General features: G+C 36.0%; 2 protein-coding genes across 3 annotated transcripts in view; one reads left to right on the top strand and one right to left on the bottom strand.

The window, feature by feature from the left end:
* Positions 1 to 15,404, top strand: part of LOC137408005 (protein ELYS-like) — a 76,691-nt gene extending 61,287 nt beyond the window's left edge. The window contains exons 29-36 of the mRNA XM_068094396.1: positions 1,250 to 1,996; positions 2,400 to 2,717; positions 4,574 to 4,819; positions 6,801 to 6,834; positions 8,495 to 8,578; positions 10,984 to 11,257; positions 13,019 to 13,191; positions 14,868 to 15,404. Of these exons, the coding sequence (XP_067950497.1) occupies positions 1,250 to 1,996; positions 2,400 to 2,717; positions 4,574 to 4,819; positions 6,801 to 6,834; positions 8,495 to 8,578; positions 10,984 to 11,257; positions 13,019 to 13,191; positions 14,868 to 14,982 (1,991 nt within the window). The 3' untranslated portion in view covers positions 14,983 to 15,404. The remainder of the gene's footprint in view (positions 1 to 1,249; positions 1,997 to 2,399; positions 2,718 to 4,573; positions 4,820 to 6,800; positions 6,835 to 8,494; positions 8,579 to 10,983; positions 11,258 to 13,018; positions 13,192 to 14,867) is intronic.
* A 336-nt stretch (positions 15,405 to 15,740) lies between these two features.
* Positions 15,741 to 25,602, bottom strand: part of LOC137408548 (uncharacterized) — a 33,354-nt gene continuing 23,492 nt past the window's right edge. For both annotated transcript variants that reach the window (XM_068095114.1, XM_068095115.1), the window contains exons 6-8: positions 21,412 to 21,592; positions 19,295 to 19,441; positions 15,741 to 16,561 (exon numbers count right to left, since the gene is read on the bottom strand). In XM_068095114.1, coding sequence (XP_067951215.1) covers positions 16,517 to 16,561; positions 19,295 to 19,441; positions 21,412 to 21,592 — 373 coding nt within the window. In that variant the 3' untranslated portion in view covers positions 15,741 to 16,516. The remainder of the gene's footprint in view (positions 16,562 to 19,294; positions 19,442 to 21,411; positions 21,593 to 25,602) is intronic.

The raw sequence follows: 25,602 nt of genomic DNA, 5'->3' as shown, positions 1-25,602 counted from the left end.
AAATAAACTACATCGACAAGAGTCTTCCTTGATTTCCTATAATAGAAATTGAAGTATCATCATTGTATTATTTATGTCATGAACACTTCAATGATGGTAGTGTTTGAGCATCTGTTTGATCCATTATTTTCCCCTTGAGGAGAGTATCACCACTTTTCCTTGATTAAAATCAGCCAAAAACAGTGCAGTACATAAAATAATCAAGAGGAAGTACTTCTACCTTCAATAGATTTACGCGCTTAAATAATTATCCTGAAATGTTGTGCAAGCCTTTCTAGATGACATCGGTGGCCTTCACATTTATGTTGCAGTTCTATGCATCTTTGTCTAGATGTGAATACTTGCTTGTGTAAAGCCCCATCATAGTGATCTGAAAGTGAACTTTTAATCGTATCAGTTTGTTCTGGAAATGAATAAAATGTAAAGTTTTCATTAGAAATGAAGTTATTCGGCCAATTACGGATGGTTCTGTTTCATTTATGCTGACATAAACCGACTTGTTCCTTTTGTTACGACGCACAAAACCACCTTGTTGCTTATGTATTGGCTGCGCAAGGACACACTTCATCAGGGTGTGTTGCCACACCTTTAGAATGCAATTACAAAAAACAAACTGGTAGAAAAGTGCTTTGGTTTTCAGCGTCTTTGGGTTTCATTTAGTCTGGTGAATTTCCAGCAGGCAAAGTCTCTAAATTTTTAGAAGTCGAATGTTGCTCATGAATTTACCTATTGGTCATGTGACCTAGCAAGAATGTTACAGGCTAACTGTTGGTATGTAACCTAGGTGTTTTGTCTCGAATAGTGTACCATAACAGTATTGAATGGTAATCAATGGCATTTTAGAAATATTTGGAATTGTGTGATCCTGAAAGTGGTCTTCATTTGGCTAACTATTTGCACCTTTTGTCTATCTAAAAAATTGCTCAACATTTTAGTAGTGCATTGTATTACCTCCCTCTATCACATCAAATAGTTTTAACTGTATGTCTAGATTTGGTGAACACCATTCTTCAAGGGTAGGCTTCAAGGTTAAATTGTATCAGCTGATGAAAGAAACGGAAGGTTTTTACAATAAAGGCTGAATAATATTGCTTTGATGCCACCTAGAAGCTAGCGCTAGGGCACACCTGAAAATTTGTGGCTTTATGTTGTAGTTATCAGCCTACATTTGCATTTTCATTGACCCAGGTTACCATTAATGCCTGTAGCGAGTAGTTAACATTGATGTCTATTGTCTTATATTCTGCAGCTTTCGCATTTTCTCCTGTGACCCACGTGGCTAGCCCTAATGAGGTAAGGGAGGTGGATGAAGCGCCCATTAATTTCTCCTTCAGCACTCCTAACCCGGTTGAATCAGAACGGAGAATAACCCGGTCAGCAAGCAAATCTACAAGGTCGTCCACAAAGCAGCTTGTTCATTCTGAAACAAAAACGAGACCTATTGGTTTGGCCGAACCACCAGCTCGCACTTCATTTGAACAACCAACTATGCCGATGGACACTGAGTATTCAGCCCAGCTGGATAAGGACACAGTCGAACAAAAAGCTGATGTCCAATCACGTGTTGTTTTAAAACCACAAATCATAACTGAACAAGAGCTAACTGGATTGGTTGGCGATTTGGAACCAGTCACAGTGGAAGGCGTTATACCATGCTTGGAGCCCCAAGCAGCCATGGAGGATAGAGTGTGTTTGGAGCCCCAAGCAGTCATGGAAGATAGAGTATGCTTGGAGCCCCAAGCAGTCATGGAAGATAGAGTGTGTTTGGAGCCCCAAGCAGTCATGGAAGATAGAGTATGCTTGGAGCCATCGGGTGTAAAGGTTTTACATGGGAAAAGCGGAGAGTCTGAGACGCATGAGGAGAAACAAGATAACGATGTGAAAAAACGGGAAGAGCTGCCTGAGGAGTTAACCAAATCATCAGCACCAGGTTTATCAGAGGTGGTTAGCTCACAACCAATGGTCGCTGGACTGCAGCAAGCTGCTGACACAGAAGGTAGCATTCGCTTGTTTTTGCTTATTTAATAGGAATGATCTTTTCTCCTACACAGTGTAGAAGTTGTAGATAACCTTTTATATATACTGTTTGACTTGCAGAATATTAAGCATAAAATCTATCTACTTGGCACAAAGAACATCAAAGTCTCTCAGCCAATGGTTTAAGAGATAGTGCAGATGCTGCTCGCTATAATTTTGCTCTAAATGATCTAGCATGTCATATGATAGTGTCAGCTATGATAGTCAGGAATTAAGCTCTAATACTGTCTGTTAGTCTCCTTTTCATTAAAAACATGGTAAATCCCCTTGGCTACATGTCATCATTGGGTTCTGTATTCATACAGAATTATGCTTTTTGTTCATCATACTTGAGACCGACATTGTCTTCATTTTCGTTTCAGCTTTTGTTTTCTCACCGGCCACGGAGGTTGCTTCACGAGACACGGTAATAGCGAGAGATATTGTTGCTGATGAGTTCACATTCGCCACTCCCAAAACCGCTGATACTACCAGAAGGCAGACGCGATCAATGAAAAAGACAACACAGAAAAAGGCAACTCCTGTGCAACCGTCTAAGGAAAAAGCGTGCAAATCAAAAGCAGATGTAGGCGATAGGACAGGGTTGGACAGTTCTGTATCTGATGATGCTGTTGTCTCTCAGTTAAAAAACGAACAAATCCCAAACCAGAAACATGTTTTACAAGATTCTAGTCAGCATGGTGAGTTATAGAATATGATCAGTCATTTGTTTTCAGAGTTATTCAGTCTTGGTATAGAGAGTGTTCAGACTGCGAGCGGCGCTTGTTATAGAATATGGCCACTCGGTGATATTGAGAACTGTTCCTTCTTGTCAGAAATTATGGTCACTCAACCAGAAAATTGTGTCCTCTTGTTATAGCCCATGACCTGTGTCCGTCAATTTGTGAGTCGTTCCCTCTTGTTATAGCCTATGGTGAAGGAGTCAACTTGTAAGTCATTCCCTTGTGCTCTAGACGATGGTCAGGTGTTACTGATGTCAAATATCATCTTACATCTATGCAGGTTAAAGATGAATTTGCACAAATATTTAGTAGATTTTATTCGAAAGTATCAGTATTTTTCTATCATTTGTGATTGTTTTTGATGTTTGAGGTAGAGATGCCCCGATTCAAATTTCACCAGCCGATTCAGATACCGATTCGATATACCGATTCTTATCGAAAAATAATCCGATTCAGATACCGATTCAGATCTTTTGCATTGCATAGATAATTGGCCATAATTTTATTGTGCAAATATAAATATAATGCAAAGAAAATAAAAATATTGATGTATTATTTGTTTGTATTTATGGAAAAAAGATGTACATGCATTCACATACTGCCATACCGTGCATCTAGTAACAAAACAGTCCATGTTTCTTGAAATCCGTTATTAATAATGGTCATTACTGTAAGTGGTACAGCTTTATCTGTGATAATTAAGTCTCTCTACTACTGCTGAACGAACTGCTGCGCCTGCACATGTTTAGAGCAAATAAATGCTTCGTTTAATTACCGTTAGTGACTCAATTATCTCAGTGAGACGTCTTTATCTTCTATCGCTATCGATATAGCCAGCCGTACTGAAGGACTCACTTGACACTTGCCACAGAAGACGGAGGACAGGCTAAATTCCGATAAGCCACTGAGGTTATTTTATGCGATACTAATGATACATCATATCGCCAGGATCAAGAGAGAGACAGATAACTTTATGCATCGACTGCTCAAATTACTTTCGTAATGCTAGTAAATAGAAGCATTACACCCGCATACTTGTTCTCGTCATTGTTCTTTTGTTTGTGATTGGCTGCAATAAATCATATCGCTGTAATTGGGAAATACCGCACTTTGTGATTACGTCCTGACTAAAGCCAAAAAGATTCCTCAGCTGTGTGGATGTTTATTAGGCTATAGACATGAAATAGATTGTGTGTCAGGCCTGGAATTCATCAGGTAAAAGTAAGCAACTTGCAGCTGACGATTTTTTATTAGTGTAGCAGGCTAAAATACGGTTTTCTGCTAAATAGTTGATCTGTAAAAAGTATCTGAAGTTTCCGATTTTTAAAAAAAAAGATCGGCCGATACCGATTCAGATACTTAACACCCATATCGGCACCGATTCCGATATTAAAATCGGGGCAACACTAGTTTGAGGTGATCTGACTGCCAGGATGTTTCAAGATTAAAATTTACAAAACTTGATCGCTCAGATCAATCAAGTGTGATTATGACGTCTATAGTTGCAAAGAGACTGACAGAAAAGAGGCGTGTAGCGCTTCAACTTCAACACAATAGCCGATATCAACTAACGCTACGATAACAACTAGTGACTAGTCATTTCACAAGTATATCAATCAAGTTTTGTTGATTTTGGTCTTGAACTTCTCTGGCTGTCAGACCACCTCTAACATCAAAAACAATCACAAAAAATAGGAAATACTAATACTCTCTGATAAAATTTGATAGAATTCTGTGCAAGTTCATCTTCAAGTGTTGTAGCAGATGCTAGTGAGATCTTATCTTGTTTAGGATGACCACATTCCTGTTTACAGACTTCGCATTTTCACCCGTTACGCAAGTGGCCTTGCCTGGCACCGTCGATACTCAGGTTGAAGTCTCCAAAAAGTTTGAGTTTGCGGAGCCGTCTAGTGTAACTCATGGAAAGAGATTGAAGTCCAAGTCATTGGCAAGTGTTCAGGAGATAACTGAAAATGAGCAGAAGGAGGTGACAAGAGTGAAGCAGAGGTTGAGCCAAACTCGGAAGCCCATTAAACCCGTCAACATAAAGCTTCCAGAAGGTTAGTTTTTATCATCATTCCCACCAGTGACTCATCGCTAAGTTTTCATGGTTGCCGGTTAGTCATTTCTACCTCAGAATGATGCCATTCTTCCCTTTTTAACATAAGACATATTGCCAAACGTAAAACATAGCGAGACTTGTTACTTTTCAAGCAGTGCTCAGCAAACTCATATTTTCGAAAATTTGAATACTGCACAGGAATTTACATATTGGTCATGTGACGTAGCAAGAATGTTACTTGCTAAATGCTAGTATGTAATCTAGGACTTGTCTATGGTAGGTTACCATATCCACCAAATTAAAACACATTTTGTCTTTCACTTTTACCATTACTAGGAAGAGAGCAAAACTGTTTGCTGATCTTAGTGAGAAAAGAGTTCACTGATTTTCTCTTAGCTAGCTTATGCATGCGTAAGGATAAAGTATGTGTTTTTAGCTTTTTTGCTCATCAACCACGACTAATATTACCATTTTTAGCTCTTCCATCTAGAGACGCCCCGATTCTAAGTTTGCCAGCCGATTCAGATACTGACCCGATATACTGATTCTTGTTGAAAAATAATCCGATTCAGATCTTTTGTGTTGCATAGATAGTTGTTCATTTCATTATGCAAATATAAACATTATGCAAAGAAAATATAAATATTAATGTATTTATTTGTATTTATGGAAAAATATATGTATATATACCGTACTTTTCGGACTATTAGCCGCTACTTTTTTCTGATGATTTGAGCCATGCGGCTTATATAAGGGTGCGGCTATTCTTTGGCTTTTTCTTTCACCGCTAGGGCGCATTAACCAGAATCTCCGGTTAGTGCGCCTCTAGCGGTGAAAGAAAATATGAAACAATGTCTAACGATACTGTTCCGTTAGGCACTAGGTTAAAAAGCGTCGGTTAATACGAAGCAGTGCCTTTAGACACTGTTCCATTTTAAACAGCAAAGTTGCCGCCGTGTTAAAAAGCACCGTCCTGAGTTCTGCGGCCTATACAAAGGTGCGGCCTATGTATTGTTTTATTATCGGTTTTTGGAAAATAAGGCAGATGCGGCTTATATAGGGGTGCGGTTTGTAGTCCGATAAGTACGGTACATATTCACATACTGACATACCGTGCATGTAGTAACAAAACAGTCCATGTTTTTTGTAATTTATAAATAGAGGTAATTACCGTTAGCGATACAGTCCTATCTGTGATAACAAAGTCTTTTTTCTATTGCTGGATGAACTGCTGCGCCTATAAAAATTTAGAGCAAATCAATGTTTCTTTTAATTACCGTTAGTGATTCAATTCTCTCAGTAAAAAGTATCTTTCCTTCGTCACTATCAATGTAGCCAGTCGTACTGATGGGGGCACCCACTTGCCACAGATGATGGAGGACAGGCTAAATACCGATAAGCCACTGGGGTTACCGTTTTTTGTACGATACAAACGATACATTGTATCGTCAGGATCAAGATAGTGATAGATAACTTTATGCATAGACTGTTTTAATTACTTTCGTAATGCTGGTAAATAGAAATTCTGCGTTCTTGTTTCCCATCTTTGTTATCTTGTTCGTGATTGACTACAATAAATCCTATCGCTGTAATTGGGAAATACCACACTTTGGGATTACGTCTTAGCTAAAGCAAAAAGTTTCCTTCGCTGTGTTGATTGGGCTATAGACATGAAATAAATTGTGTGGCAGGTCAGAAATTCATTAGGTAAAAGTAAAGTGCTTACAGTTGATGATTTTTTATTAGCGTAGCAGGCTAAAACATGTTTTTCTGCTAAATAGTTGATTGGTAAAAAGTATCGGAAGTTTCAAATATTTTAAGAAAAAATCGGCGAAACCGATTCAGATACTTGACACCCATATCGGCACCGATTCCGATACCAAAATCGGGGCAACTTTACTTCCATCTACAGCGTTTATAGAAGTTTGACAGTTTTTCCTTGTTCGGTTTCAGTTATATTCTATTGCTTGACTTTGTAGATCCTCCCCAGGAGTCTCCCCCAAGCACCAGCAGGTAGGGTATATGATCATTAGATTCTAAACTTTATATTGGATGATGTACAATAATTTGCATGTCATGTCTGCTTATGAGGAAAATGCAGCTCTTCTTACACACTTTTTGCATATAGTTGACCAATAAAAATGCAGTATTCATATGATTGGTCACACTGGATGTGTCAGCTGTTATATCTCTACAAAGCCACCAGCAATCATGAAGTGCTTTTACACTAGGTGAAAAGGAATTTTTCTATCTCAGTGCCTGCTGCTAAAATCACTTAGCTTTACACCTAACAGCGTCGGTGTGCAACTATTCTTCAGAGAATTGATCAGAAGTCGGTCACTATTGATTTTTGTTGATTATCAATTTCTTATGTACAAGCATGTGGGTTTCTGTGTGCCTACTTTTCACACGCATATGATGCATTGTAAGTTGCTGGGGCAAATATATGGATTGTGTGCTAAATTATGCCTAAACATTGTATCTCTGTATCACTTAAAGCACATAAATTATATGATTTTTTATTATGTAGTTCAATACATCAGAGTCTTGGCTTTTGTATGAGCCTATATTCAATACATGAAGAATAATAGAACAATGAAAAACAAGGTGTCAAAAGTATGTCCTGCAATAAAAAACACTTGGTTGCGGTTCCCACAATGTGATGTCATAATTATTATTTAGCCTTTAGTAGTTGATCCCTTTCGCTGCCATTGAGGCTGCGCTTTTTTGTGACAAGCGGTGCTGTTAAACTCAGAGAGTGCTAATAATAAACTAGGATTTTAGATAATCAACAATGCCTGGGAATCGTGCTAACGCCCTACCAATACAAACATGTTCTGGGTTAATTATGTTTCAATAAATATACTGTCGTTGATAAAGGTAATGAAATCACATCGATTAAATTGTAACCTGCAGTTGCTTGGCCCTAGGACTATATGTCAATCGCACTTTCGCGAGATCACACAAGGCTTGAAATTAATTAGTCTCAGTCGTGCCCCTCAACATCACAATAAAAATAGAGGGCTAGTGCATAATATCATCGGGAAAACAAAGTATGGTGCTTGGAATCTGAGTTATTTATCATAGAAATAATCTCTACATGGAGAGCTAATGACACTGATTCCTTTGTCATCTTCATTGGTTTTCTGGAGTCGTCCTACCTTTGCCTGCCACTAACGTCATTATCATAGTTGATAAATATGAGCGGTAAGCAATAAAATAAGCGGTAAGAGCACACAACACCGAATATGAAAATTGTAACGTCACAATTTCCGAGTCTATACCATTGAACATTTCCGCGGTAAAGCTCTGGGGAAATCCTATAAACACCAAACAATGTCTGTCTGTCTCACCATGTAAAACAATGGCTCATTCGAAAGCCAAGGTTCTGATGTATTGAAATATATGATAAAAAAATTATGTAATTTATGTGCTTTAACGCAATTGTGTTTTTAAGATAGGAAAATTGTCTAAAAGTAAAGGACACCAAGTTTTGAACTTATTCAGGATTTAAATGAAACCACACGATGTTGGTATCTAAGGTATTTGTCGATAAGAAAGTAGATATTTTCTAGAAAAATGTCCTATATCGGTAATATTAAGAGGCCTACATCCATGTCGACATACTGTTGCACTAATTTTGACTTGAACCTTGCCATTTTGATGATTACAGGGTCCCCCGTACTAGGCTATCAGTTGAGCCCAAAAAACCAGTCAAGCCAGTGGTTATTGAACTCCCAACACAAATATTTGAAAGGTAGGCCGGGGCGTTGCTGTGTGATTTAGGAGGCTGACCTGGTCCTGCCCAATTTCATAAATGATCATGACATGAGCTTTGGCTATGTTAGCCATCTGTTAGCTCTCAGTCTGTAGAGCTTTCATGTTTTGATCATGATATGATCAAAGCTTTCTCCTTCGAGTGTATAATTTTATGCTCACTCTAGCCTCAGTCTTAATCATCGATGGTGATCAAAGCTGTCGATCACTTATATATACAGTACCGGGTATAGCAGATGGTGACACGAAATCCACATCACATGGTTTTTCAGCTTTAGACATAAATAACTTTCAAGCTATTACAGATAAATTCCCAAAACTATAAATTCCTATTTCTTATACTATTAATCTAATCCCACGACCAAACACGAGCGAAGTGATTGTTTGGGAGCTTTATGATAAATGCATATGTGCGCACAACTCAAAAAAATTATTCATCAACACCGTCGCAAACTATTGTACCGAAATCTCATCAACAAATTTAACCATTTTTCAATGGAGTCGTTTAAATATAATAACGATACAAAATACATATAAACCTATTTAAATATGTTACCAAGTCTTTGAAATTTGTAAACAATATCCTAAACCTTACCCATCTGATCAGATAATACATAACTAGACAGATTAATTTGGCCTTAATTTCGCCTAAAATTAGATCCTGACAAGCCTTTTTTAATCAAAATTAAGACCGGCCAACGAAACACCGATAAAGCTGGGCGACCGAGAGTAGAACCATGAAGTCGTGCGTATTTCATGAGAGAATCGTGCACATTTCACCAGTCATGGCATTGTCCAATTGCCGAAGGTTTCTAATATCTTTCCGTTTTTAATATCTTGCAAAAATATTTAATTATAAGAATAATTATTCGATTTTATAAAATTATTATAAGATTTAATTATAAGAATAATCATTCAAATTTATTTATCCGAAGGTTTCTGTAATAAACGTAGACCATTTAAGGCATAGATCGATTTACAGGTACGAAATTGTGGTACACAATTTATCAGCCTATGTTTTTTTATCCAATAACCGAAGGTTTCATTAAATTATTTAGAACGTTAGCCAAAATTCTTTACATCTTAGGTACAAGCTAGGGCTGAACTACAATGCCCCTTTATGACAGGAGCATTTTTTTATTTTGCGCCAGTTTGCAGAAAACCTCTAGACGCGTGAATGCTGATGCTCGCTTTCTGTTACAGATCGCCATCAAAACCATTCTACATTCAACACAACCAACTTTCAAACTATGTACATTACACAGCAGTTTGCCATTTTACTTCTATTATTGCATTTCTCCAATTGCAGGGGAGAGATATAAACATATTATCTTTTCCTTTCATTATTGCTGTTTGTTGTACATAATAACACCCAGTACATTACAGCTACCATTGCTGTTATCCTATTGCACTGCAGTGCCATTTGACTGCTAATAGTGCATTTCTCAACCAGCAGTACCTTTTCTTTTTTCCAATATCTCTTTGGTCGTGGGCTGTATGGCAGTGGAATTTCTCTTTGGTCGTGGGCTGTATGACAGGGGAATTTCTAGTCTTAATATTTAAATTAATGACCCATCTCTATTAGTTGTTGCAAACTTATTGACTTGGCCAATGTCATACCTTACATATTTGAGTGAATTATTTACATTACCTTCGCTTGAAAGCATTTCAAACAGGGTTCCAAGCAAGGATCTCATTCAAACTATTGTCTCTGGACTAGGGAGGCGTAAAGAGGCAACAATTACGCCTAATTGAAGCATGATTTCTCAGCTTTATATTAAGTTTAAAATTAGTTTTAGTATTTGGTGGGCTGAACGTCCAGCAAGCGACTTTTGGCAATCCTTTTAAAATTTAAGCTTCAAAGAAAATCGCTCACTAAATGGAGAGACGATAAAAATTATTCTTTGAAACTAGATTAGTTGAGTTCCTTGATGTCTAAGCATTCTATTGATATGTAAATATTCATAGTATCTGGATGAGAGACAATGAATATGTTATGATAACAAATTTGGTCTGCACCAACTTATTAAACAATCGAGTCCCAACTAATCTGTTGAGCACTCAAATGTATGCCCACTCCTATTGGTTAAACTTTTTTCTGAAAGCTTTATCTCATAAATTCTAGTTCGAAATCTGTCATTAATTCATTTGTTTGATTTTTTCCTAATCACCTGATTTGAGTACCTTTTAAAACTAAGCCTTATTTTAACAAAATTAATGCTAATTGAAAAGCTGGAAAGCCATTTTATTACACTCGCTCTGGTTGTGGAAAGGAACAACTCTAACAATATAGCAGGTAATTTTGTTTTTATAGAAGTAATATAAGAGAGTGTATACAGTGATAGCAGATTATGAAGTCTCATTTATATCATTCTTGCTTGCCAGTACCCAAGTCGTAGCTCCTGAGGAGACAGTTTTGACTAGTCCGGGGCGCGTAACTCGTGCCCGCTCTCGCAAGGATTCTGAAAGCAGTGAACACAGTATTCCGCCTTCACCTGGCAGGAAGAGCAGGTCACACCGCAATTCATCAGCCACCCCTGAGAGCAAGAAGAAGACAAAACCAAACAAACCATCGCTGCCTTCTATTGATGAAGAAGCATCTACAAGGAGGACACGGCTACGCTCTGCACCTCCAGATGTGGATAGGTTGAATGTTGAGGTACTCGGCAATAAATTTATCTTCCCATGCTGTCACTCATTCTTATTTAAAGATGGACTTACACAAAAGTCTTGTAGATTTTTCAGAACATATCGAGATTTTTCTATTGGTCGAAAAATACTGATACATATCAATATCAAATCATTTGTGATTTTTCTGATGGTTGAGATGATCTGATTGTCAGAATGTTTCAAAATTAAAATCGACAAAACTTGGTCACAGTTAAAATACTTAGATCAGTTGAAAGTGTGATTATGATGTCTATAATTGTAAAGAGACAGAATAGAGACACATAACACTGCAACTTGAACACAATAGCCCATATCAACTTTAGCAATGATAGCAACTAGTGACGTCATTTGGCACCTAATTTTCTTTGGAGTGTCTTAACCGTGATCAGGTTTTGTCGATGTTAATCTTGAAACATCCTGGCAATCAGATCACCTCAAACATAAAAACAATCACAATTGATGAAAAAATACTGATACTTTCTGACAAAATCTTGTTTAAGTTAATCTTTAAACGCCAAAAACGTCTCTCCAGGGGTTGGGGAGGAGCTAAAATTAAAATATAGCTAGGAATGCGAGGCACAACCAAGTTTTCAACAAATCCAGCAAACACCAGGTGTCCCCCGAAAGTCTCAAAAATGAGTATTTTTTCATGTGATAACTCCCGAGTGTAGTACAGCCTTTATTAAAACATCTCATTCATTTTTATTTGGCTAACTGCTGTTAGGATGATGTGTTAATTAGGTGCATAAGTTCTATAGTAGATTTTGAAGCGTTCATATTGTCACAGGCGAGTACCAACTTTGTCTACATCATGGTTAAATCATGATTTCTGTTTCTACACTGGCTCTGTATTGGGTTTATGATAGAATTCGTTTCTGCGATTAAATAAGGATTGCTGTTAACATGTGATTAATAAGGAATGCTGTTAACTGTGATTTATAGGAATGGTGTTAACATGAGATTATTATGGAATGCTGTTAACATTTGATTTATAAGGAATAATGTTAACGAGTTACATTATAACATTACTAGCTGTTCCAGCTGGCATTGCCTGGGTAATAGAAAAGTCTTTGGACAGAAAATTGATTTGTATTTAACATATAACAATATTTTCCATTCTAACTTTCAAACTACGTATCTTGAGAAAAGTGTTTTGTCTTATAAACAATGAGAAGTAGTGAGAGTTGCTCATTATTAGCCAGTGTAATAATGTGAGCGAACAGCTTCTCGTGACGTTATGCTATGACCCGCCGTCATACACTAAGCAGTTAGGTATTTGCTCTCATATAATGACTTATATTGGCATGCTAGCAGTTTGATTTCTGTAGTCTAGTGTGTAAGGCGTCAGACTGACCAAGGGCAGGGTCTGAGATCGAATCTTCTTCGGAATGGAATTTTTATTCCAAGATTTTAAGATCTATACCTCGGACGATCAATCCTACAAACGACACACTTTGAGAAATATATATATAGATATTCTCTATTTTCATTCAAAGCTGCTAGCGAAATGTCTAACAGACTATAAAAAGTAATTTCTTTCGGCCAATCAAGCAAAGAACCTGTTGATGAAGTTTATGAATTGTCTTCTCATGAGTTTAATTGCGCAGAAAGGATTCTTTTGATCAGAATGTTTACAAATTTTAGTTTAGTTGAAAGTTGATTGCTGATAGGCTTTAGTGTTCCTTCCGCTATAAAGTAATGTTGGAGAAGGAATGTGTTCTAATACTGCCTTGCTATTTTCTCTATGTAGTTAACAATGGAACATGAGTCTGGAGCCCCTCCGACTCCCTCTGGCAAAACTGCATCAACAAAAAAAGGGCGTAGCCGAAAGACTTCTACTTCTAGTGACACGGCTACAAAAAGTATATCAAGTCCTAAAAAAACGTCAACTAAAAAATCTCAAAAGGCTATCCCAGAACACAGGTTGGTATTCTGCTGTAAATTTGTGGCTTTTGAAGTTTGATTTGTATTCAATTATTTAAAGCTAGATTCTGACAATGTAGTAAGTGTTACAGGATCTAAATTACTAAATTATTTTAGCTGTTTAGCTGGACAGCAATTGTTTCAACTGTATGTGTAACCAACAGGTAATTACTATAAGCAACCATTAAACTTATCTTAGCTCCATAAGAAGGTGGAGAGTTGGTTTGAAGTTGAGTAATTTAGAGCTTCATAATTACCAAAAAACACCAGACGATTCGATAATGTAAATTTGCAATACCGATATATCGCGAATCTATATTTGAAAATTTGTAGACGAGTCTCGATATATTGTGATATTATTATTATGTAAACAACTTGTAAATTTTGTTAATATTCATTTGTATATTTTAACTTAAAAAGGGACTGTTTTGTGTTCGTGATAATAAGAAACATTTATTTAATGACTGTCCTTTTTCGTGGGAGGCCAAGGAATGAGCTTATTATAAAGCTAGAAGGCCCCTTCGCTTTGGTTTCAGTATCGCTCACTCTGAAAATTGACCAATGTGAGAGATAAATCGCCATTACACGATTATATCGTTTATATGGTTGATGATATCTCTTTAAATGGTGACGATTTTCAAATAGTCTACCTTCAAAATCACCAAACAATTAAATCAGCATATCCTGATGCTCCAGGAGGAATAGGTCCTCCCTGTCAAAAGAAAATATTTGTGGTTAAAGGTGCAATTTTTAGGATACGCCCACTATAGGGGAAACGACTTTTAGCGCTTCACCCTTCTCAATTGTATGAATACATAATGGTTGTTCAAAGAGATAAAAGCTCAGGCTGTTACTAAATAATAAGAACAGAATTATGATCTTGTTCATGAATAAAGTTTTAAACAGATATTTACAAAAATATTCATAGCAAGACTATTATCTAAAACAGAAATTAATATACCAGATTTTCGTCTTCGGCTGTAGAAATTTTTGCTTTTTAATCTTAAAAAGCTCATGAAGTGATGGCCATATTGTTTGCAATAGCTTTACAGAATATGAGACCTAACTATGCTTTATCAATTTGTCTTAACAATTAACGTAATCTCTTACAAATTATTCTTTTTGCTAGCATTTGACAATGGATGAAAATTGTTTTTCAAGTGCCGAGGAGGCCAAATGGCTTGCCAATAGCGATAGGATTGTCTGGTCTGATAGCAAGCAAAGTTAAAGACAATTCTTGAGAGTAGGATGGTTTCTGAATTACCAAACCGCAAGCTTGAATTGCTAAGAGCTAATTCCATTATGAATTACCATGATTTCAAATACTGACTTTGTGCATGAAAGTTAGTGGATTTGGAATAAGGGAAAACATCAGTAACATACCGACAGCTGATTTATTGTCTTTTGAATCTGAAATAGAAATTTTCAGGAATTTATCGCTAGTGCGAGCCATGATGTTATTATTAACATTACTCTTTTTTATGTTTGTACTATCGTGAAAGTTTTAACGTGGACCTCCCAGTGATTATGTGAAGCGGATAACCAACCTTTATATCATCTCAACTAGTCTTTGATCAGGTGAAACTGGTTGAACAAACGAGCAGAAACCAGCAGATATGGTTGAATAGGCAGTAAGCAGGTTAATAAGGATCTCTGTATATTTTGATATGTTATAGGCCGACCATGAGAACAAGGTCATCTGTTAAAAAGCCAAATGTTTCTCCTATTCTTTCATCAAGCGAGTCGTCAACGAAAAGCGCACCACAAACCAGAGCACGCAGGAAGTTATAGATTGGCAGTTTCATGCCTTGTTATCTACAGTATATATATGCCCAAAGTGAACAGATCACCTTTATTTCACACTGTGATCGTAGAGGTGTTCTACATTTATGAAGTTTCATCCTACTGGGCCAAGCAGATATGCCATTGTGAGATATATCTCTGACACAATGTATGCATTAGGTTTAGCTTAATTTAGGTTAATTTCTCTCCACAAATCTTTTATTTTATTTGGTTCAGAATAATCAAGGGAACGTGTTATATTTGCCAGCATAGAATGCTCTAGATGTAATACATAAATTTCTCCCAAGTTGGTATAAGCTATTATAAATACTTGGCTATGTTCAGTTTCATTTTTTGTTTTGACATTCACCTAAATATGAGCTACCATTTAACGTGCTGTGTATTCAAAATAAAAAGTAAGTTGTCTTCTTTTTGTTGCTGTTATAATCTTTTAAAGCCGGACGGACGTACCATCATACTTCAAAAATTTATTTGAAATAAGGTAAGAGTTCTTCGGGTCATGTAAAATCATATTCAAGGAAACCTGTAAAGTCTGTCGCATCAATCTTTATGACAGGTGCTACATTTTTTGGAGCCCCAGATGGTTCAACCTAAGAACCTTTCATAGAAATAATGCAACATAGTTGATAGATTGATGTGATAAGTGTATTTTATCTTCCGTGTTGTGGAAGATATGCAAGGAATCAATACTGACCAATACCATTTAGCTGTCAGTATTGATATAGACACCAATGTTGCTGTCAGTATTTGGTATCAAATACCAAGTTTGGGGCAACTTTGACCAACAACACTTTGCTGGTGGAATTCTAATCCGGCATTCTGTCCTGATTAGGTTTATGTTAACAGATAATCTCATAGAACATATGTTTAACATTATTTTTTGCATGATGAAAACCAGTCATATATGGAGACTTGTGCAGATGCAGGCTTGATACTTGACACCTGATCGATAGAAAGGTACTTGGAATGCCTGATGTGAGGTCATAGAACAGAAAGCACACTCAGTGCCTTCTTTTGATCTTACATAACAAGACAACAAGAATAAGAATACAACAGTTCTTAGTCAGAAATAATTATTTAAAAATCAATAGGCATTATAAAAATATAATTCATACTAAAGAAGGAATGTAGAAAGAAAAATAATCACTAACACCAACAAAGCACAAATACTGTTTTGCATTTGGAATGGCTACCTCTATGCTGTTACCTTATGGAACAGCGAAAGCTGTACAACATCGGGTAACAGGTGCTGATCAAAACTGACACGAAAACCTACTCAAGTGTGTTTTACCAATGTTATCAAGGAATACTTAGGTAGAAAGTTTTACAAATTAACAAGAAGGATCATCATGGTGTACATTTTGTACGTTTCCAAAGAATAAATGACTAACAAAATTGGTATAAAATATCACATGAAAGTATTATACAATGCACAAATAATTGATTAAAGATAGCTTTCACATACAACTCGCTGCATATACAACATATGGTTTGAGTCCAAGTACAACAAAGAGTATGATTTTTATCCGAGTTGTTCAGGTAGGAGGTCCACTTTGTCTGTATCTTCCTACAAACATGACACTAGACAAATCATTTTATGATTCAAAATGGAGTTGCTTCTTGTGGTTTTCCAGCTAGCGATATGTCTAGTGTTGGAAAGCAATTAAAAATCAAATAAACTTTATTCTAGTACAATATTTCTCTAGAAAGGTTATAGGTGGCTTGTCACCATCGTTGCACAGAATTAACAAAGCTTTGCAATGCTTTCCCATATGAGACAACGTGAAAGATTAAATAGACATACATACACATGTATAACAAACACATAATATATCAAGTACTGTATCACGACATTAAGAGTGCTCTGCAGTCATTGATTAAGATGACATGCATTGTATACCTGTCACTGCTAAGCAACAGGTAGTCTGTGATTGACAGTGGCAGGTTGTGACACTGACAGTAGTCTGCAAACATAGGAACCAAAAACAAGTACAGGTTTGCGTCAACTTATGACTGGGTTACATTCAGACCTACAAGTCATAAACCAGCATGGACGTAAGTTGAACCGTTAAATATTTTATTTATACCCTTTAAATATTTTTTACTATAAGCCGTTATATATACTGTATATTAAGTTTACGGATATATTAAGATACGGAATAAAATCTTATGATCTTTGAACTATGTATGATATTTAAAATCTGTTTATACAGAAATTTTATCAAACTTTCTATAAGAAAGCACTACAAAAATATTCCTTTGAAGCATACACCTACATGTATCAAGATGACTAACATCGCTACTGCTAAACGCAGTGGATACTGTCAAACTGCATCCACTGTCTAACGCAGCATGCCAAACTAACGAAGTCGATTCAGCACAACTATACTGCACGATCAGGCATGACATATCTGCTCACTGTTTTATTAAATGTTAAATATTATAAATTGTGGTCATCGCAAAATAGGTCAGACGTAAGCAGCATAGGTCGTAAGTCGATGGAAACCTGTATAACTGTCATCTCAACCAGCTGATATAATATATCCAAGTAGATTATAGAGTATATAACAAGATGAAGTTAGAAAAGAGCAAGGGCTTTCCTCAAATAATTTTTGCAGAACATAGAATAGTAAAGCGAGTGAAAAAAGTACTTTGTCCCTTATAGTCTTCTCTTTCAAATATTTTTCTGTAGGAAAATTGTTAGCGATCTCTGAAATCTTGACTATAAGACCTTTGTTCGTCCTTATTTGAAAGTTTTAAAAAAAATCTCTTTCAACAGGATTTGAACTCATGACTTCCACCTTTGTAGACTGATATACTACTTGTGCCAATCAACCCCAGTGCCAAAATTCCAATAATTACCAATAATTCACAATTAGTTAATATAGCCGACGATTTTTCACAACGCATCGGACTGCCAGGTTGCTAATATTTATAACACATAAAAAGGCATAAGGGCTGAACAAACAGGAAATACTAAAATGTTGAGGGAATTTGTGAGTGAATTCACAAGCTCTAACGCTACAGCTGCCACTAGCGAATTTGTGTGAATAAGTAGTGCTTGACATAATTTTTTGCTTGACTCTTTTTCATGATTGGGTATATGGCAGCTAGAGAGGATGTTTAACATGAAATCCAAAACATGTTAAAGGAGCTGGATTCACAGTAAAAGCTTCCGTCGCCCTAAAATGATACAACTATTTTAAATAAAGACTGCTGTAACTAAACTACAGTGAAACTCGGATAACTCAAACTTCAAGGGACCAAGCATAAGTGTTCGAGTTATTAGAGCGTTCAAGTTATCAGGACAGTCACAACTGCACGTATTTATCAGTAGATACATGTACATATACAAACTATATATAAATCAAAAGCATAGATTGCTTGTTGCAAGTTAAAGGGTCTCTCGTGTGAAGTTTTAAATATTTTTAATCAGAAAGTATAGATATTTTTCTATCACTTGAGATTTGTTTGTTGTTTTAGGTGATGTGACTGCCAGGACGTTCTCAGATTAAAATTTGCAAAACTTGATCGTGGTTAAAACGCTCAGAAAAAATACATACGTATTTTTCTGCCGAGCGTTTTAACCAAGATCAATTTTGCAGTAAGTCAGTTATTACAAAACTGCTTTACTATTAAAAACCCATTATCAATTTTGCCGATTTTACTTTAAATTTATCCGAATTTTACCTCCCTTTTCTTGCTTTCGGAGGGTTATCGCTAAGCGGATGTTTGGTAAAATTTGATTTTTGTAAACCTTTAGAAAAGTCGTTAATGAAAATATTTTGCCGATGTTTGTAATAACGAGGCCTGAGAACTACTAAAAGTCGATGTTTATCTCTATGGCTTGGAATAAAGTGATATTCTAAAGCGATAGTAACAACCGTCTCGGTAGCCGTTTGGCAAAAAACTGTTCGAGTTAATGGTGTTTTGGTCGAGTTATCTAAAGCCATTTATCATTGCGTGGGAACGGACCAAACAAATACGTTGAGTTAACCGTGTTTTCGAGTTATCCGAGGGCGAGTTATCCGAGTTTCACTGTATATCATTTAAAAAAATACTAGAAAGATATCCAATTTACCTTACAAGAGTCATAATAAAATTATATTGCTGTAAATTTCAAAACCAAAAGACAATGCTTATGTCCAGCACTTCCAGTTTGCCTTGTACAGAGTCTGTTGCAAGGCTGACTCTCGCCCTAGCGTTTCACAGGCCCTCTTATTTTGCCTCCAGTGTGTTTCCCCTTAGCACAATACTGATGTGATATATGACCATGAAAAAGGACAAACAAGGTGCTGACCTCTTTGTCGTCGACAGTACAGCAACGGCGACAGCAGAGACAAAGAGCGTTGCTGCTCTTCACCAAAAGTGTGATGGCCAGTCCCAGAGCCACCAGCCCACTGACAACCATGGTTACCTCCAGTATCATCCACACAGTGAACAGAACCTGAAAGAGTGAATGATGATGTCTGTTTAATTTGTGCTTGTCAGTTGGAAGCAGGTTCTAATCGCAAACTTGATTCAGGCCACCAGCACATTTCCAAGGAGGACTCAGTATGAAGATCAGCAACGACTATATGACCCAACCTTGACATACAAAATACTAACACACAATGTTGTCCAAAACTTTTCAAATCAACTTTCAAACAAATCAAGTAGAAGTAAAAGCTGATTCACACTATATCGCCGTATCTTGGCGTTGATGCCACAATACTTCGGTGGATCATCGATGATAACATTGTTCACACTATCAAAAACCTATCCCGTTTGCATTAGGAAATATTCCGTGACGTAGCGTTCCCAATTTTTTTTCAACTTTTGTGAATAAATCTCTGTGTTTTCGTGTGCTGGAATTTAATACTAGTCCCGCAGCGACTATCATAAATGAATATGAATAAATCACGCTATTCACGATCACGAATTAGCACCACCGAAGTGGTTCACATTTGAAAGGCGGTCATCGATTCTTGGCGAAATATCGGGAAAGTTTGACAGCTGCAAACTTTCCCGACGTGTCCGCGTTGCTTGGTCAATGCCATCGGTTTATGGTTCACATAATCAATGATGAACGCCAAAAGGAAAACGCTGACTAACAGCGATATAGTGCGAACCAGCCTTTAAACATCTGGCAGCAATTCAAAACTTGGCTTGAAAATGTTTTAATTCTTTCTCTAGCACGAGCCACATAGTACGGCTCGACAAAGCGTTTTGGTATGGCCAAAAGCTATATGGTGCATGGCTTTGTACAGATCGTTTCTGATTAGTGAGTAGCTAATTAGTTAGCCGATCATATCTGCACTTAAAATTTCTTAAACTTCCAGCAGGAAACAATTATTTGCATGCATTAGGCCAATAAAAAATATGTTTACACACCATATTGAGCGCAGTTTTGCAAAAACCTTTACCGTCATAATATTGATAAATCGTCTGACTCAGACATGCCCACGGTCTTTTCGAAAATGGTGGAAAACGTGATCATTCTCTTTCTGCAACGCAGTTGTTGTATTTTTCATGGCATCAACTGATGTAGAACTTTATACTGATTTTTTGGTATAAGATTATTTTTTATAGACTGTTCGAAAGTTATGAGGATTTATATACACCTGTCGGATATTAGGTTTTACCAAATACGTAATAATGTTCTGATAATAAAACATTTTTGGTACCGAAAGAGTTAAAGACTACGTAAAAACTAAATTAATAATCTGTAAAAGTTTTCTACGGTTTCCCGTTTAATTGGTACTTGTTTAACTGACAACTCTGTATGGTGATCGCAACCACTGTACAGTCAAGATTTGACATTGCTGTGTGTTAGAGCAAATAATCTTATAAAATACATTGCACCTTGTTTAATTCACTTCACATTCACTGTAATGTTTTGAGAAACTTTGGACACCATATGATAGAATTTACTTTGTATGTCGAGACAAATTTCATGTAGCAGGTCGGCCTACTCATGAGTCAAGGTGGTTGTAAGTCAAGGTTAACCTGTAATGCAACGTTATTATACACGAGTAAAATGGGTGTCAGAAACAGAAACTGAAATGAAGCTACAGATGCAGTCAGAAGAACTTTAATAAATGTGGATCACAAGCAAAACAATCAGAGGCATTTTTTGCTAGTAATGATAACGGCAAACAAATGCCATCACAGTTTTCTCTCTACAAGTTATACTCATCATTGCTAATTCTTTGACTGTTCTTAGTAATTAATCTGCAGTTTTAACTGAGTTCATTCAGTTAAAAGATTCCATTATAATAGTAGAACTATTCATACTTGTCCAACAAAATGCTACAACAAATTATGAAAAACCTTCAAAAAACTTTTAAACAGAAAATATATTCAACAAGTATTCCTCAAAGGCTAGTTTCTAGATCAGATAAAAGCTGGTGAAACAAAGGCAGAATGTAGACATACATGGGTGCAGTAGAAAAATTGGAGGCTGTCATCATCACGTCCAATCAACTCTCCATAGAAAGAGACAGGAGGTGGTGTGGTTGTTGTGGTTGTTGTGGTTGTTGTGGTGGTGGCAGCGTAGTCATAGTCATGGCGAATGTAGTCATTGTGGTGGCCATAACCAGAGTGATAGGACGAATCACTATGAATAGATAGTTACCAATAGAGGGCAAACAACTCATCACTTTATTGTTGCAAATCTTTACTTAATCCAAAATTAATAGTCAATATATGTATATATCTCAAAGTTTGTCTGTCGTTGTCCAGTGTCTGTCCAGCTATAGCGATTAAAATCTAAGAACGAACAATGCACTTCGTACTGAATTTGAACTCACAAAGATTGAAGCCGCAAGTTTGCAAACACCTAACCACAAGGATACACCATTCTTACCACTCCAACGCTTTTACCATATAATGCATATTCTTTTCACAATTGCACACTCTAAATTATCGATTAATACAGTACGCCTACAGGTTGCATCTTATAACATTTTTTTCGCCTTGTTATACGATACAAGGCAAGAAAAATCATATAACGATGCGACTGTGATAAGATCTTTTTCGCCTTTCTCAATGGAACACGACGGTTTCTCGTCCTCGCCATACGAAGGCAAATTTGTTTTTCACTATACGATATCAGCAAAAACTTTTCCCGACGTTAAAATTTGGCAATTGGTGTACTGGATACAACAAAATAACAAAAATGTCAATATGCTATTGGCTAAAATCCCTCCCACAACGCCTGAAAGGGATATACGTTGTTTGCTATCTCAGTCCAGCGTTATTCATGTTAGGTTATAGTAAAAACGAATTCAAAAACAGATAGATACATGTAAGTGATAAAATTTTAGTTAAAATTTGAAGTTTAGTAAAACACATACTAAAACTTCCTTTAAGTATGTGTTTAGTAAAATAAATTCATCTAAATTAGATTCAAAGTTTATGCTATACATGTCTCGAAGGTAAAAACTCCCCACGGCACTACGTTGTTTCACAGACTTTAAGAAAGTAAACGTGCAATAAAAAAATGCAATGATGTGCTTTTTTGTCGCACTTTGACTTTCGAGCACTTATAGCTTATACACAAATTACACATATAAATTATATACAGTCAAACATGGATAACTCGAACTTCACGGGACCAAGCGAAAGTGTTCGAGTTATCAGAGCGTTCAAATTATCAGAGCACTGTCACAAGTCCATGTATTTATTTATTTATTAGTAGATTCATGTACATCTACAAACTATAATATAAATCAAAAGCATAAATGGCTTGTTTCAAATTAATGCTTCTAATGTAAAGTTTAAAACGTATTTATCAAAAAGTATAGAGATTATTTTATCACTTGAGATTGGTTTGTTGTTTGAGGTGATGTTATTGCCATGACGTTTTTTAGATTAAAATTGGCAAAACTCGATCGTTGTTGAAATGCTCAGAAGAAAATACATCTTTTTCTTTTGAGCGTTTTTACCAAGATCAATTTTGCCGATTTTTCTTGAAGTTTATGCGAAGGTTACCTCACTTTTCCTTGCTTCCGAAGGGCCATCGCTAAGCGGATGTTTGGTCAAATCAAATTTTACCAAACCTTTAGAAAATTCGTTGACAAAAATATTTTGCCGATGGTAGTAATAACGACGCCTATGATTTACGAAAAGTTGAGGTTTACATCTATGGCTTAGAAGTGATTTTCTAAAGCGATAACAACCGTCTCGGTAGCCGTAGGGCAAAATACTGTTCGAGTTAACAGAGTTGAGGTCGAGTTATCTAAAGCAATTTATCATTACGTGGGAACGGACCAAAGAAACCGTTCGAGTTAACCATGTGTTCGAGCTATCCGAGAGCGAGTTATCCATGTTTGACTGTATATATATAACTTTTAAACCTTATATATATACTTTTTTTCTAAAAAGAACAAAAATATTAAACCCCTTTCATTTTATTTTTATGGTCACTTTTATGAAAAAATGTTTAACATATGGTGCGTCAAAAAAAAAATTGCCATTCAGTGTCATAACCGCAAGGACACAAATTTATACAAGGAAAAGTTGAAACTCCCAAACTTATGTAGCCATGACTATTCAATCAGCGTTCCAGGCATATTTTAAAGAACTGTGATGCTATCTCTTTATTCACAGCTTTTTCAAAGTGCATAACATGTTTTTACTAAATGCTAGATAAATCAAAATGGTTTTTAGCGGTACTAAGATGTCATCAACATGTATCATGACATGTGTCAAGGTCATGTTGCCTTTGTAGTTAGGACTATTTTTTGTTCTTCCAGTCATTAACAAATAAGGTGAAACTGTTTAGACTCAAAAAACCTCCAACCTTGAACCCTCTGACCTTGCGCACTCTAGCATCCTCATCTAAAGCAAAAATTTAATTCTAACTTTTTTACTGACCTGTAGTTGAAATACAGTGGAGCCTCTACTTATGAAATTTTAAAGTTCCAAAACATATTTTCATATAAATATAGCTTCGACTTACAAAAGTTTCTAAATACGAAATATGGAAAGGCATTTTGCTTAGAGACTCGTTTATTTCATTTGTTTGAAAGGTAGAACAAAAATGAAAGCTGGAAAAGCAAAAAAGAAAGAAATTTCAACTTTGCTGCGTTTGTCTATTTTGAATTTTTTATGCTATAAATGTAATGTGCTCATAATTTGGAGTTATCACACATCACATACAGAGTAGGACAAGTTTAGTTTCTAGCAATTCAAGCGTTCTATATTCTGTATGATGACATAGGGCAGTTCTTCAGTGCAAACTGATGTAAATAAAACTCTCTACTTATTTTTTCAAACACTCATTGTGAGTACAACAATGTCAAGACAACAATACATCTCCCACCTCTGACTGTCATCCTCCCACTACCCACAGCTTTCGCTTAGCTTCATCGAAACGGCCAGTGTCAAAGGTAAACAAACTTACTGTTTGTCGCTTTCAATAATTTTTCTCAATTATTTTTGCCTTCCATGTCTACGTACTTTTTCTAGTTATTATGTAGCGTTGTGATTCTAGCATGCGTTAGTTACAGCTTTAAACCATTACATATATTTATACAAATTTTATGTTCGAGTTTTGTAGGAGCTTGGAACGGATTATGAAATTCATATGATAAAACACATTTTTACTTTCAAACTGGTTTTCGGAACGAACTAGTTTCGCAAATAAAGACTCCACTGTATTTAAACAAGAACTAACATTAATCAAACTGTACTATATTAAGAGTTGTGGGATATTTTCTCCAATTTTGACTAACTGAGAAGACAACTCTCAATTTGTATTTTTAACCAGGAATAAATGTTTGTACCAATTGCGATTCCCCTAAAGAATCACCAGACAGTTTTGTTAAAAAGGTGTACAGTTAGAAGGTCACAAATGTATGACATAGAATATTAAACATTACAAGCATTATTTGACATTTAGAATTCTAGTATTAAATAGTACCATAGTACCATAGTACCAATACAAGCAGACCTTTTCATAGAAAGATTATCAAGCTATAGCACCAGTGTTATTAGGTATTGTAAATACTATTTGTCAAACTATTTATTCGATTTTAGTGGCTAACTGTTGCCCTTCTTTTTTGTTTTATTATTGTTGTAAAAAATAATTTGAAACAAATTTCTATTTAAAATTAAATTATTGCCAATAAATTGATATATACATAAAGCTGTAGGGTATATTTATGGTTGTTGACTAAATTCACCATGAGTAACAATGTTGTAAATAAGAATTTGTGTTTTCCAACAAAAGAGTCCTGTTTATTTCACATACCACTGTACATCTCTTAGTAAATACCAGAATCAAAATTATAGAGATTTTACCAGCAGCCTTTGCGAAGTTTAATTGAAAGAATATATCTTATATATAGTACCAAACTTATCAGTTTTCTATTAGTTGAACAGCGAATCACATGTTTTGTAAAACCCAGTTATCAGTGTAAAAGGCTTAGGAGAATAACTCCCATGGCCAATCAGGAGCTACAAACTGAATATAGTACAAGCATATACAGTAAATACAATATATGATATTAGTTTAGAAGTATTTTGGTAAGATATTTTCGTAGCTGTAAATAATGAGCTCAAAAAAGTGCACAAATTATGTATTCCTCAGCATAACCCACATTTAGTACACCGCAATATGCT

Source organism: Watersipora subatra, chromosome 11 (genome assembly GCF_963576615.1).
Source record: "Watersipora subatra chromosome 11, tzWatSuba1.1, whole genome shotgun sequence".
Classification (NCBI taxonomy): domain Eukaryota; kingdom Metazoa; phylum Bryozoa; class Gymnolaemata; order Cheilostomatida; family Watersiporidae; genus Watersipora; species Watersipora subatra.
The sequence above is the reverse complement of the archived record's forward strand: the minus strand, read 5'-3'. Positions and strand labels throughout refer to the sequence as shown.